The following is a 14,472-nucleotide window of genomic DNA, read 5'->3' on the forward strand; positions in this document are numbered from 1 at the left end:
GATAATGTGGAGCACACAAAATAGAATTTTTCATTCCGTGGTTAGTGCAAAAGTTCGACCAATTTGGTGAGATTTTAGAAGGGGTAGAATAGAGGATTTCCCAACAAACAAGAATAGAGGGAATAGAGGTTGTCTGGTAATTTTTGCACCACAATTAATCAAATACCAATTATACTTCAATATAGAATGGGAATGAAAAAGTGTAACTTTACCGTTCCTTAAGTCCCACCTCACCAAAATCTCTCTCAACAAACAGGATGTAACGGGGTGTAATACATTTTCTACCCCCATATTGACGAGGGATGGAGAGGGTGTGAGTGTGTAATACGATTTCTACACTTGTTAGACGAAGGGCCAAAGCACTAGTCATGTGCTCATGTGTAGCCAATGTATCGAAAGCTTTCACATAGTTTTTTTTTTTCTTGACTAATTGGGTCCCATATAGATGATATTGTTTCAGTATCATCATTTTCTCCCATCACAAAATCAAGTAATGAACATGAATAGTGATGTATACCATAATTAAATTTTGAGCAAGAGAATGCTACTTGCATTCTCCATGCCCAAACACATGGGAAAATGGATGATGGGGTGGGGTGTCTTTTCACAGCTAGACTTTACTTTCCTATTTGTGGGCATGCAGAACACAAGCAAGTAGCATTCTCTCCCTTAAATTTTATTTTATTTTTATTTTTTTAAATATTTCTTGTGTGAACTCTCTAGTGGAGAATTTATAAAGCCCTAATGGGTAAAAACTGTTGAGGTACTAAGGAAAGGACTCCCAAAATCCCTGCTGTGGGCAACTCAATTCCCATTTTACAGCACCATGCGCATGTAAGTTTCTCGCTCTATATACAAAAGAGAGGAACTAAAAACAAAAATATACTGCGAAAGCTTTATATCCTTGAGAATGCTGAGGATTTCCTTCGTCGATTGGACTTCATTGACCAACCAATAGATCAAGGCTTTACAATCAATTGGACCACAACACTCAGAATTCCACTAGTAAGGGCTGTTCTCATAATGCTGTCAATTCGGTATGGAAATCATACCAAATTACCATATTGGTGGAGATTTAATATGGTTTTGATTTGAAAGAGAAGGCTGCATTTCAGAAAATAAAGTGAGACTGGGTAAACTTGAAGTGTTGAGGAAGGTAAGACCGTGAGAGACAAGGCCTCTCCTTTCATCCAAAATGTCACCGAAGTATGTATTTTACTTCTATTTTCAATACATTGTGATCCCCTTATATTTTCACTTCAATTTTACTTCAGCCATCTCTTTAGTTTCTTTACATCTTACTTCACTTTATCACTGAAAATTTTAATTCACTTTCACTTGCACACAACTAACACGGGAACGGCTCTAAAGTGGTGCCCAAATACATATATGCCGGGAGAAAAATATATGACCACACCGTGAGGTTGGCCAATCCATCTCATTGCTTTCCCATAATGAGTTATTCCCTCTCTCCTGTCTAAACACCTGTTGCAAAAAGAGATCCTGCTTATATAACTATTTTTTTTTTTTACTCTCTAAGATAGAACCATTTGTTTCAAATTATCTGATGTTGATGTTGTTCCTCCTAATGCCATAATGTTCTTCTACAAATGGTTACTTTTTTTTTTTTTGGGGGTAGAAAATGGTTACTTTCAAAACAGTAAATTTACTTGCACAGTACCTAAACTCTTTACAATGTAGCCTTCTGAAGCTCTTCCTTCCTGAGCAGTCTTGACGAGAAGCAAAATTGCTGAGGTAGAATTCGTGACTGTTTGTTATTTGAATTCTTGTTCATGGTGGAAAGAGAAGGCTGGTAACAAAGAATTGAAGATAAATCCAGCGATCAATGACTCTCCAAGTTCCAGCCTAGAACCTGACACCATGAAAGAAGCCTCGATTAGATGGTATATTCATGTGTTGTCTGACAGAAAAGTTGAATTTGATGCACAGATGGTGCTGATACTCGAGTTTGTATAATCATTACCACAAGATCTGCATAATATAGACTACAGACAGAATACAAAACATGCTTAGCAAAGGAGTCAGCATCTCTTACGTGAACATTTGAGGACGACTGCTACGGGAGAGCTGAGGTCGCTTCATTGGTGAGAGAATGAGATTTCGTAATGTCATGGAAGGGTTACTACCTCCAGCCCCCGCACCTGTCCCCACCCCAAAAAGAGGGCGACCACCAGGCCTTTTATTTCCAACTTCACGGTAAACCGATTGTTGTTTTGCTGGTGAGCTGCCACAAACATCATAATTGCCAGAGTTGGAGTTCTTCTGCCTTGCCTGAGGCCATATATCCTCTCTTGGTCCTGGAGTTTCAGGAGTGGAAACCCGTCGATCTGCAACAAATAAATCAACTGGTATTTTTTGGAGAATATAAAGAAAGAGTTACTTCACTCAGTATCACAAGGGTTTACCATACTCTGTCAACAAGGGAATCTAGGAGCCAAAGATATGAAAATTTTCCCATAGGGGCCGAAAGATACGAAAAATTGGTGATATAGCGGAAGTATGAGAAAATGTTTCTTTCTTTCCATGACACTGAGTGATTGAAATCATTTTCAAATATTAGAAGAGAATGGGATTACCTTGTCTGAGGGGATCTCTGTTATCCATGATATTGGCTGGACTTGCAAATAGGTCAGGTTCAGCTCTAGGATAGAAATTGCTTGCAGGTTGGATTGCTGATCGTTTTAATGACTCAAACTCACTTCTCAATTGGTCATACATCTCATCAAGTTTTCTCTTCTGTCTGGAGTTGGAATAATTTTAACAACATTAGAATTGTCAATCAAAGTTAACACCCAGCACCCATGGGTGAAAAGAGGTTGGGGGGCGGGGAGAGGGGAAGAGTAGGAAATAGGAAGCAGATGGATTAACCTGGATTTCTCAGAAAACTTTTCTTGGAGTTCTTGTTTATCTTTGGATAAACTCTCAATCTCTTGCTCCATCATTTGGCACCTTTTGGCCATTTTCTGGTATGCTGTATGCACCTGCTCCAGTTTTTCGGTGAACTTTTCTTGCATGGCCTCACATTTCTGCCGACACTGTGCTACTATTTTGTTCATCTTGTATTGCATCTCCAGTTCCTTCTGCCCAATGAAGAACATTACACTTCGGTATGAACTCTTCATTACTTTGTTTTGGTTCAGGAAGACACATGGACCAGTATGTCAATCTGCAGAATCATCTCTCAACCCAAACCCATTTAGTGTTGCCACTCACACTAAAGAAGGGAGGAACTTATGATCACTACCCCAAATTATAAACTCTTTTACATAAATAATTATAGCTGCTCCCTGGATGGGATTTTAGGACAGGAGAAGAAAAATATTAGAACCAACATTGTTGAAAAACAAGGATACAGAGCTGTGGAGATAGTCCAGCCATGGCCATCTAGATCAGAAATTTATCAAGTCAGAATACAATTTGAAAGAAAGGGAGAAGCTCAATGGAATTGGAGGCATGCCTTACATTTAGCCATTCATCATTTGGATTCATTTCCACAGGCTTCATAAGGCTGATGATTCAAAAAGCCATAGCATAAGTAAATAATCAGTAAGCCTCATGTTTGCATATAAATAAAAGGAAAAAAAAAAAGATTGATGTACTGTAGATAGCAGCAGATGCACTCCCAACAGAAATTAAACAGCCATAAACATAAATTGTCTATACTTGAATATTTGTTTGTATAATTTTCATGTTAATCAAGAACTTCATGAACTGCCCGTTGGAAGAAACTTAAATCGAGCCACTGGTGCTATGTAGGGGCCGGGTAGTGATTTACGGTCACTGTTTATTGATAGCTAGTAGATCCCCCATAAATGCATGAACATATATCTAATGTTTTCAATACTTAAGAGCATAAAAACTGGCCAATTCATTACTTTATTCCAAACCTTTCAAGTGCGAAAATTAGGATCCAAGTACCTTTTAGAGAGCACTTGATCACAAATAGGGCATGCTGCATCATTGCTGAGGATCTTGCTTGCATCTTCAGTACCTTTGTTCTCCTTAATTAAAGAATCCCTTTGAAGGAGTAAATATTTACTCATTACGAACAAAGAAATTTTTATCTCTGCAAATGGTGGACTAATTTAGGAATATCAGAGTGGATACACAAGATGTGGCCGCAGGTGGTTGTTATTGCACGCCCTTCCAGTTCGCGCCAGCATGCATTGCACCTCATTTAAGCCTTTAGAAACAATCTTCACAACAAGATACGAGATGTAGGATCCAAATGCAGCACACTCGCCAATAAAAAACAGTGTGTTGGTCTTCCTTCTTGTTCCACTGTCTGGATTCCGGTGGTAGACACAGAAAAAGGACCTAAACCAGGAAAGTGAAAACCTCTTGAATTTGCCTATCCTTGGATTTCAGAAAGGGAAACAACAGCGTGAAATCAGCACATCAGACCACATATGTCTCGTACATCAAGGTTGATGGCAAAACATTAGATAGCTGAAACAATGGAGCGATTACTTATCCAAAGAATGAATGCAATTATACACAAATATTATTTTGAAGCGAAAAAAGCTCAAGAACTTTATAGATAAACAATATATACAATTGAAGCTAAAGTTCTCAGTTTATCTAGGAAAACGCCAGCAACAAAATGAAATAGAAGGTGAGATAGAGAGAAAGAGATTGTAATTAGAAATCTACAGGGGGACTGTGAAGTAGAATCTGAATATATCTATTACAAGTTGCAATAAACGATTTAGAAATCAGATTCAGAAAAGGAATTTTCAACGAAAACGATTCTAGTGGGATTGCAACAAAGATAATTACTGGAATATGCTAAGATTTGGAGAAGATTTGTATGAACTCTATTTAGCAACACTTTTCACAATGGAGTTCAAGTAAGAAACTAGAAAAGAGAAGATCCCGACAGGATCAACCAAAAAATTGTGGAAAAAGCTCAGAAGATAAAAAAACACATCCATCAGAAAATTTTGAGACTGCGAAAATAGAAACTGAATGCTCGCAACTCTGAGAGTCCTACTTCTTACCTTCAGAGTTCGAAAATCCACCAGAGTAACTTGAATTTCGAGATCCTCTGTTACAAAACTTAGCTCTGCCTCTCTGAGAATCCTACTTCATACCTTCAGAGATCGAAAATCCACCAGAGTAACTTGATATCGAGATCCTCTGTTACAAAACTCAGATCAAAACCATGCGAAGTGGCTAGAAAAGGAGCGAAAAAGCTCCAAAGATTAAAAAAATAAATAAAAACACCAGGAAATTTTGAGACTGGGAAAATAGAAGCAGAATGCTTGCAACTCTGAGAATCCTACTTCATACCTTCAGAGATAAAAAATCCACCAGAATAACTTTGAATTTCGATATCCTCTGCTTCAAAACTCAGATCAAAACCATGCGAAGCGGCTAGAAAATTAGCGGAACCCTAGAAACCCAGCTTCGAATGCTCTGAAAAGTGAATCCCTTCTCTCTGACACTCCCTCTCGACGCTCCGAGTTCTCAACCGATCGAAAATCAAAATGAAGAAAAGCGCGGAAGTTAATATATATCGTGCTATCGTGTGACTCGTGGACACGGCCCCACCTATTGGCTCTACCAACTTGGAGATGCCACCTGTACAGTACTCAACGGTTAATGCTCACCCACGTGTCACATTGTCCCAATTACCAAATCAAAGGAATGAACACGTGGCTCCACCATCTATGAAATGACCACAACACCCTTAATTGTGGATTATCTTTATACCGCCACGTGGACAGCACTCAAGAATAGTGGAAGTGGGTTCTGGAGTCCACTGAACAAGCTATATATTCCCACCGTTTCTTTTTTCTCTCTCTGGATTGGTTTCGTTGATCAGAGACGTGAGACTCTTCGAACTTCGCTGGAGATGAAGCCGATGAGGGTGGAGAAGACGATGACCTTGTGGGTGTTTCTCGTCGTCGTCGCGGTAGGGTTTAGCGCTACTGCTGCTTCGTTCTTTCCTTCGGGAGGAAAACCATGGAAGTCTTTCGAGTATCCGTTCAGGCCTCAATATGAAGGTGATCGTATGGATCGCATGTATATGAACCAGCATGCGACTCAGACCTCAGATCGATCTGAAATCGTATCACACTGCAAGAAGACACCGAAAGCTTATGTTTATACTCTGGAAATTCCCGGTATGGATTCCCTTGCTTTCCGTTATTGTTTCGTTCAACCATGGTATTATGCTATAACCAAACTATGAACCCGTGGCGTGGTCAAGTAGTCAACTAATCCTACGGCTTGGATGTTATTTTGTTGATAAGGCCTTATTTGGTCGCACAAAGTTCAAATTTTAGGGCTTGACTCGAGCAAACTTCTTGGGTATCTTCCCAGTTTGAGCTACCTAGTTGTTCTGTTGTGAAACTTGTTTTGATTGATACCCAGGGTTTCGAGAAATTGCCTCTAAGGTACCCAACGTCTCAAATACTACGTTTGGGTCCATAAACTATAACTTTATCTGGATCCTCTCCATAGGTTCCATGGACACGACTCTTGGTCACCTCAACTGTGAGATCACTCTATGATCGGGCTCTATGGAGAGGAATCTTATCCTCTCACATCTTCACTATTTACAACTCTCCACCCCGACCACTTATTCCTGTGGTAATTGCTATATAAATTGGCCGGTTCTTAGAAACCATGCAAGTATACATGTTTATAGTTAGCAAATTCGGATTTTCCAGAATTATTTAGACGAATAATTATTTGGAATAATTTGTTGGAATAATTTAAAGATTTGATGAAAAAAACGGACAGAATTATTTGTTTATCAAAAAATAATTTGAAGAAAAACCTTGGATCCATGTCATTTTTAATATTTGTAGTAATTGTTTTAAACCAGTTAACATATGCGCATAGCATAACCGACCAAAAAAAAAAAAAGTGCATAAAGTCTATATGAATTATTAAAAAAAAAAGAAAAATTATAGACTAACACCAATAGTTCTCACGGAGGAAAGTGAATATTCATTTACGTGAATGTACATGAACGATCATGGTCGGTGGAGATGGCATCTTTTAAATGAGGAGAGAGAAAATATATGTCATATCAACGGACTAGGATCGTTCACATACATTCACGTACGTGAATATTCCCTGCTCTCGTTCTCACGTGGTAGATTAGGTAGAGCTGAATAATGCGGGCAGGCCCAGCCCATGTGTCAAATTTCAACTAAACAGATTGACCAAATGGCAAAATAAGTTCTAAAAATTAATTTAAAAAAATGAAGTCTTTTTAAAAATGAAATGAATAGCTGAAAAATAAGGTCATATGCCAGTACATGGAGTTTATGATTAAATTTGACATTTGGCCAACTAGACCATTTCCTTGATATCAATATGATCAAAATTGCCACATCCTCCATGTGACAAAACTTGGTTTCTCTAGTTTTACTACACTAGAAAATAATTCTTTTTTCGTTTTAACTGTTTTTATCTTTTAGGTTTGAAATATTTTTACTTTGTATTCTATTATTTGAGGGATTTTCTTATTGACACCTTATTGATATCGTGTCAAACAATTTGTAAATTTTTTTTTTCCCTTTTAGTATGATGAGGGTAATGTTGTTTTATGGTTGTCCTTGTTGGCAACTCGGCCACGTGGCGGTGATGACGTGGCCAGTTTAGGTGATATGGATGAAAATGATGACATGGCAATGTCCAGTATCACCGATGAGATAACAGAGCAGTTTGGTATGCATGGAGTGGTTTAATACATCATTAATAGGTGGTGCGGGTTTCTGAGTCAAAACTGGCAAAATTGGTCTATTTATGATCAGAGGTATTTTCGGCAGTGAAAATGACATTTTTTGAAGATCAGTTCTTCATGAAAAAGATAGATTGTAATTTACCTAGTCCAGTGCATTTGATTTCGTCACATTCCGATACCGTATGAAGAAGTTACGGCATTTGTCGCAGTCGAGGGCAGTTTCGGCATTGAAGATGAATTTTTTTAAAGGAAGTGTTCTCCATGTAACAATACGACAAAAATACAATCTTTCCAACGGTTTTGATTTCATCGCATTCCGATTGCGTATGAGAAAGATACGTCATTGGAAATGTGTAGAGGCATTTTGGTCTTTTTACATGGATGATTCAGATGATTGAGTCTTCTGAAAAGTCGTAGAGCATCCAGTTACGATTCCAACGCACTTCGTTTCATCTCGATCGGATATCGTATGAAAAAGTTATAAGCGTTTCTGTAAAGTCGGTTCGAAAATTCAAACCGAAAATCCATCAGTTGCTCTCGGTGTGGGGTGGGTTTTTCGGAATTTATTTTTGAAATTTGAAGGTCTTTTGTGTAATTTAAAGATTTTGAAGGTCTGAGTTGTAAGGGGTCTTTAAGCACTGAAATATATGGAGGCAGAGGCTTAATTGTAATAAAGAGGAGTAAGGGGAAGTGAAATGGATGGTCAAGATTCGACCACGTAGGCTTGATGCCCATCCAAAGGCTGCTGAGATTTTGGTGTGATATGGAAGAGATAGATGCTTGCGCGTAGGATTTGATTGGTTAGGTGCATAATTCTTGATGCACTGGCGCTACACCTTATCAAATTATGTTAGTGTGTTTCGCGCGTGTATAGAAGATATAAAGAAGATCTTAATGATCTCATGAAATCATATTAAAGCCAATATGGAGGATTCGGATCCAACGGTCAATAAGCCTTTTTACTTTTGTGAGCGGGAGACAAGATTCCCTTAAAATCCGGAAAAGCAACCAATCATAGATCGACAACACTTCTGACGATGTCAGCGCCTACGTCATGATGACGTCATCGAGATTCAAATCTAACGGTTTGGATCTATTGTCCGTTGGTTTAATCGGACGGCTTGAATTATAAGATCTTTATATGAGATCTACGGTCAGATTTCTCCCCTGTTGCGCGCACCGCCGGTGTAGCCTACGCCACCCCTACGAAGATTCCATTTCTGGCTATCTTATTGCTCCAACTTCAAATGGTCATATCTCCCTCATCTTAACTCTGATTTGAGTGATTCAAGTTGGAGATTCTTCATCTCTCCGAGCTCTACACACCAGAGGGAAGAAATCAGGCAGAGGAGTTACTGAGGTGGTCGGAAAAATGAGTTGAAGCTCGTGGAAGGCTAAGGGTTTGAATGAAAGACTTCCATCCTCTTGCACTTCATCCATAGCCCCCATTAGAGGCTTAGGAAGCTGCTGGAAACTAAGGTAGCAAGCTCTATTGGTTGTTGCCAAGAGAAGAAAAAGAAAATAGAAGAGAAGAGAAGAAGAGGGAAATAGAGAATAAGTTTTTCCCTCTCTTTGTGTGTGTGTGAATGTGAATGTGAATGCCATTGTTGCTCCATGAAAGTAAAGACAAGGAGAAAAGAAAGAAGAAGAACCTAGAATTTGGTTCTTGTGAGTTGCTTCAAGAAACTCAAGTGCCAACCGGGGTTGAAGCATTGGCGGCACCGAGACAACGTGGTTGTGGTCCGCATCAAGTGGAGATCGACATTATTGCATCTCCGACGGTTACTCCTTGCCAAGGTAACCTCATTTTTACCAAATTTCCATTATTATAAATCATTGTAGGCAAGATGTTTGATAAAATGCCTAAGTGATAGTTGTAGTCTATTTGGGGGAAATTTGCATGTATGAGTGCTTCACTATAGGGCATTGTTATAAGCCCAACTTTATTTTATTGGTGTTCAGTGGGTGCTGGACACAGGGGCTATGTGTTCCTTGGTAGGTACAACTACCTAAACCTATTTGCCGTGGGTGTAGCCTCTCAGATCATTCTGAGAAAACTAGGGTGAAGACCTAGCCATTGTATGTCATTGGTGGAAACTGGGAATGTGTTCCCTTGGCTGTGGGTGCAGTCATAATTAGTATTGAGTAAATGCTGAGCCCGACAGTGGGCATTACTCCGTGCATGTAGGCAACTGGCCGAAGCACGTATTTCTTGTGTTGTGGATGTGTATGCTCGTATTTGTATTGTGGATTGGAGTGCTTGGCTGCAGAATGGGTGTGTACATCTGGTAGACCTGACCACTTGGTGGTGCAGTGTGGATGTGCATACGACTGTGTATGTATGTGACAGTGATTACCGTGTGAGGTTTATGAGACAGCTCTGGGCAGCAATACAGGTTATGTGAGTAAGTTTCATGCAATAGTAAGAATGATTAGTAGTATACATATCAGCTCTGGGCAGCATCAATAGACTGTGCTATTGAAGTGCAAATAGTGATTGCCACATCAGGGGTATAGTTGGAAAGTGAAAAAAATATTTGGCACACTGATTCACCCCCCCTCTCAGTGTCAATCGGGACCCAACATATTCTTGGAAAATAGGATATCCACAAGGATCTGGGAGCCCTTGCTCCGAAGGACTCCACCCACATGGAAGGGAGGCCCCACGAGCACCCACATTCGAGCACCTATAAATACAAGGTAAAATAGGAAAGAAGGAGGGAGAAAAACCTAAGATTCTATTTGTTGCCACTTTCTGACTTAATCAACGAAGGGTTTTCGCATAGGCTCGGCCCGATGCTCTACTCACTTCCTTCTTGCATATTCTCAAGAATGCCCAGAATTGCCGCATCCTCCTGCTGGTCATAATTTATCGCACCTGAAATGTAGAACGTGGATTATCTAGTTTCGAACTTTCGATGAACCAAGCTTGGACGTAGGTTTTAAACTCTTGATGATAAGATTGATCTCAAAAATCGATTTAACTAATAGGTTTGAAATAGACAGTGGCAAACTTCAACAAGTAAAAGGGGAGAAGGCCATTAGATTAGAGAAAATTAGAACTTGATAGATTAACCAGTGTATACCACGGCCATTTTCAAATGATTCCATATTTTCTCCCCCGATATATCATTCGTCAGCTCATTGCTTTATAAATATTTCACTTTATTTTTTTTTAGCTTCCTTTATTGTTAACATAAAATTTTCCTTTTTCCTCTACGCCATGATAAACAGGGAAGAATGACCATTTGAACAACACTGAGCACCAACCATTTTCGATGATCAGCATTTCTTCTCTGACAATTACATTGCTTTAGAAAGCCATAACCAATCCCATTTGATGGTAAGACTCCAAAAGACTGTATCAAAATTTAATTTACAGAATAAATTTTAGCTTTATAGTCCTACTAAAACTTCCATTTCAGGGCTCCCTCCCCTCCAACTTAGAGTTCTCTCAGGGGTTTTTTCCCTTCCCCCTATTGGTCCTGCATCATCTAAGGTCAGTCTTAACGACACTGAGAAAGTTCTAAATAGAATCATTAATCATAGACATCTAAGGCATATCTTAGCACTTGCAGACCAAAAAAAAAAGATATAAAATTTTCATATTTTCAATCAAGAGAGTCAAAGTTGTTAATTCAGCTCTCAATCAACCACACCTCCACTCCCCCACCAAATAAATACATAAATAAATAATACAAAGAGAAAAACAACAAATTCTTTGGACAAGTAGTGAAGACTTGGTTTCAAAGCCAATATGAATCCGTACCAGTTTAAAGCCAAATTATCTCCACATTTACAGTAAGTTTATCATATGAAGTAAGCAACTTCCGGTAACAGCTCGTATTGGAACCTACTGAAACTAAAGTGATGAGGCGATTACAGTTTCTCCTCTCTCCCTATCTATCACTCAGGTAGAAACTCTCTTTGGACTACGGAAACTTCTAACAGTAAAATAGAAATAAACTGAACTAATAAGACTAAGCATTGAAAATATAAATTAGCAAAAACAACTGAAAACAAACACACACACACACACACACACAAAAAAAAACAAAGAAGCTTCTAAAGACCACAATTGTGCATGGAAAGGAACAATACAAAACCCCATGGCTAATAAGGTTTAAACCCTTCTATTTCAGGCCATAACAGTAACTAACTCATAAGCACTCATGTTTTTGAACATTGAATCATCTTTGGCCTTGATGCAGAAGCATCCTCTAGGAGAATTTTACTCTATTAAAGACCATAACAATTACTAACTCACAAGCACTCATGTTTTTTTAACATTGAGTCATCTATAGCCTTGATGCAGAAGCATCCTCTAGGGAGACTCTATACATATGGCCTTGAAATCTTAGTATTTTTTATTGGTGCAACTTCTCATGAGAGTATTCTGGTCAAATTTCAGGGATTTACTTGCAGACAATAACATAACTCATAGTAGGATTTTAAGTTGAAGGCAGATCTGAATTAATAGAATAAGAGATTATGAGATCTCAAACAACTCAAAATTGAAAAGGAACAGTAGAATCACTCAATAGAAACTAATTTCACAGAGAATGTAAACAAGAACTATTGGTAACGAATTCGAGCAATTAATCTCAACCTTGACCTTATTGTATGCTGATGTTGAATGAATGTAAAAGGTCTGACTGAGAATCTACCCAAGAAACTAAGGAATCTAATTTTGCTTCTATAGGAAATCAACCACACGAGATAAACAATTAAAAAATTTCACGCTTCAGTACTGAAATCTGTGGCCTCCAAAGGGCATTGTACAAGCTTATTTATAGATCTAACTATATGCAGAAACCAATTTGAAATGGTAAAGTCACAAACCAGTTACAAAATTCTTAATTAGAAATCAAATTCCTAAATAAGTTGACTTCTGAACTTTAAACATAAAACTGGGAAGTTAACTAAAACTAGCCTAATTATAATAGGAAATTGAACATAAATGAGTAAGATGCTGTCAAAGAGCCCACGGTTAGCCTTTTTAGCCCTTCTCTTCTTCCTATTACGCTTCCCATTGTGAGGAAGTAGGAGAGGGAGGCATTGCTACTTTGTTACCAATGGATGTGGACTATATAACTCCCAACATCTCAACACAGCTAGCACTGCTAATTTGATCAAATTTTCATGGCTCTATGTTTGATTTTTATCTTTACATTTTGGCCTAATTGGTTGATTTTGTTCAGATTTGTTGACATAGATGTTGGGGATTCTTTACCATATTAAACATATGAATAACCCTATAGTGTTTAGAATACAAGAATCATCAACCAATCATAAAAGATTAATCATAGGTGTAGTCCCTAAACCAAGAACAATAAAGTATCCCATCTTAAAATACATAACCATATAGATTTACCATATCTATAATAATCAATGGGACAACCATGACATGAACCATAAATGGGAATAAAGAAGTACCTGTGTCCCATGAACATAGATCATGAACCTCTGTCCCATGTGGTTAAACATTACTCCCATGAAGATGACAATGACGAACTACGCAAGTGGAGTCCTTCTACTGAGATCTTCTGCAGCCTCTTACTCTAGGGTTTCCTTTCTTTCTGTGCACTAGCTCTTGTGAGAAAGCCGTGCTCCCAAAACCAATAAGGCATTAAGTAAAGTAATGGCTGCAGGGACCGTCAGTATTCTATTTATAATAGAATCCCTAAAACCCTATTCCACTCTCACAATGGAAAGAGCTAGGAGTTTCCTAATCAGAGTGGGTCTATAATTGCTTGGGCCCAATGGATCAATCGGTATCAGTTAAGTCCACATAAAAATCCTAACAATCTCCCACTTGGGCTACACTGATACTGATGTCTTTCCATTGACTCCTGGCCAAATAATCCCAAGATTGAACACCACTCAAACAAACTTTGATCCAATCAATAATCTCTACTGTTGAACAATAGTAGAAAATACACCTCAATATACGGCATATAACTATCTAATGTTACAGACAATAGAAAATTATCAATCCAAATCGCCTGGAAACATATATATAAGGAGTTGATATCATACATGTGATCACATGAAATTTACATTTCCTTATAGGTCCTTTCTTGATCTAAAGATCAGCCTACCTTGAAAACCTCACAAGGTAGAAAACTTTGATATTAATCAACACTTGGCAAACTGCCCTTTTCTTGAATTAATATCTTACTTTGGCATACCGCCTTTGGCTAACTGCCAGTTCCATGGATTTAGGTTAAATACCACCATAAATCATAAACTTTGGCAAACCGCCTGTGGTAAACCACCACTTCTTTGGACATAGGCTAAATACCACCATACATCACAAATTCTGACAAAATATCGTCAATTACCTTGGCTAAGCACTGCCAATAAATCTTAACAAGCACAGCCTCATGCTTTTAAGTATCTCCGATACCGATACGATACCTTTCGATACGTATCTTAAATTTAGTCGATCGATACGATACACACCGATACGATACATTGAATTTTTTAAATCATTTCGTATCGATATATATCCTACAATACATACCGATATGCATCAATACACCACTAATACACATCGATACGATACGACATGCCTCGATACGACTCTATGAAAAATATAAAATTGAGGTAAAATGTACGTTTCGGTATGTATTGGTACGTATCGGTGAGTATCGATCAGTACGTATCGGTATATATCAGCACGTATCGGTATATATCAGCACGTATCGGTGAGTATCGATATATATATATCGGTACGTATCGGTGAG

The 14,472-nt window shown here is 38.3% G+C and overlaps 2 protein-coding genes across 8 annotated transcripts in view; one reads left to right on the forward strand and one right to left on the reverse strand.

Annotated features, from left to right (window-relative positions):
• Positions 1–1,549: 1,549 nt before the first annotated feature.
• On the reverse strand, positions 1,550–5,552 carry LOC122059701 (E3 ubiquitin-protein ligase CCNB1IP1 homolog). Of its 7 annotated transcripts, none has more exons than XM_042622690.1 (10): positions 5,314–5,527; positions 5,022–5,160; positions 4,129–4,338; positions 3,940–4,012; positions 3,484–3,529; positions 3,375–3,405; positions 2,890–3,145; positions 2,598–2,761; positions 2,057–2,318; positions 1,550–1,873 (listed from the first exon to the last, which is right to left on the reverse strand). In XM_042622690.1, exons 3-10 carry the CDS (start codon positions 4,196–4,198, stop codon positions 1,867–1,869), a joined length of 909 nt encoding a protein of 302 aa, XP_042478624.1. In that variant the 5' UTR covers positions 4,199–4,338; positions 5,022–5,160; positions 5,314–5,527; the 3' UTR covers positions 1,550–1,866. The 7 variants fall into 7 exon arrangements, with proteins under 7 accessions (XP_042478624.1, XP_042478618.1, XP_042478620.1 ...); XM_042622684.1 differs by having other exon boundaries at positions 2,057–2,348; positions 5,314–5,523; XM_042622686.1 differs by having other exon boundaries at positions 2,057–2,348; positions 4,129–4,372; positions 5,314–5,523.
• Positions 5,553–5,809: 257 nt separating this feature from the next.
• Positions 5,810–14,472, forward strand: part of LOC122059703 (18.0 kDa class I heat shock protein-like) — a 95,522-nt gene continuing 86,859 nt past the window's right edge. Inside the window, exon 1 of the mRNA XM_042622696.1 lies at positions 5,810–6,149. Coding sequence (XP_042478630.1) covers positions 5,879–6,149 — 271 coding nt within the window. The 5' untranslated portion in view covers positions 5,810–5,878. The remainder of the gene's footprint in view (positions 6,150–14,472) is intronic.

Source organism: Macadamia integrifolia, chromosome 13, assembly GCF_013358625.1.
Source record: "Macadamia integrifolia cultivar HAES 741 chromosome 13, SCU_Mint_v3, whole genome shotgun sequence".
Classification (NCBI taxonomy): Eukaryota; Viridiplantae; Streptophyta; class Magnoliopsida; order Proteales; family Proteaceae; genus Macadamia; species Macadamia integrifolia.

Coding starts and splice junctions, on each gene's coding strand:
- LOC122059701 (XM_042622684.1), bottom strand. CDS start 4,198: ATGAGGTGCAATGCATGCTGGCGCGAACTGGAAGGGCGTGCAATAACA. Junction 3,406..3,483: donor CAAATGATGAATGGCTAAAT/GTAAGGCATGCC, acceptor TTTCTGATCTAG/ATGGCCATGGCTGGACTATC. Junction 2,762..2,889: donor AAGTTTTCTGAGAAATCCAG/GTTAATCCATCT, acceptor TTCCAACTCCAG/ACAGAAGAGAAAACTTGATG.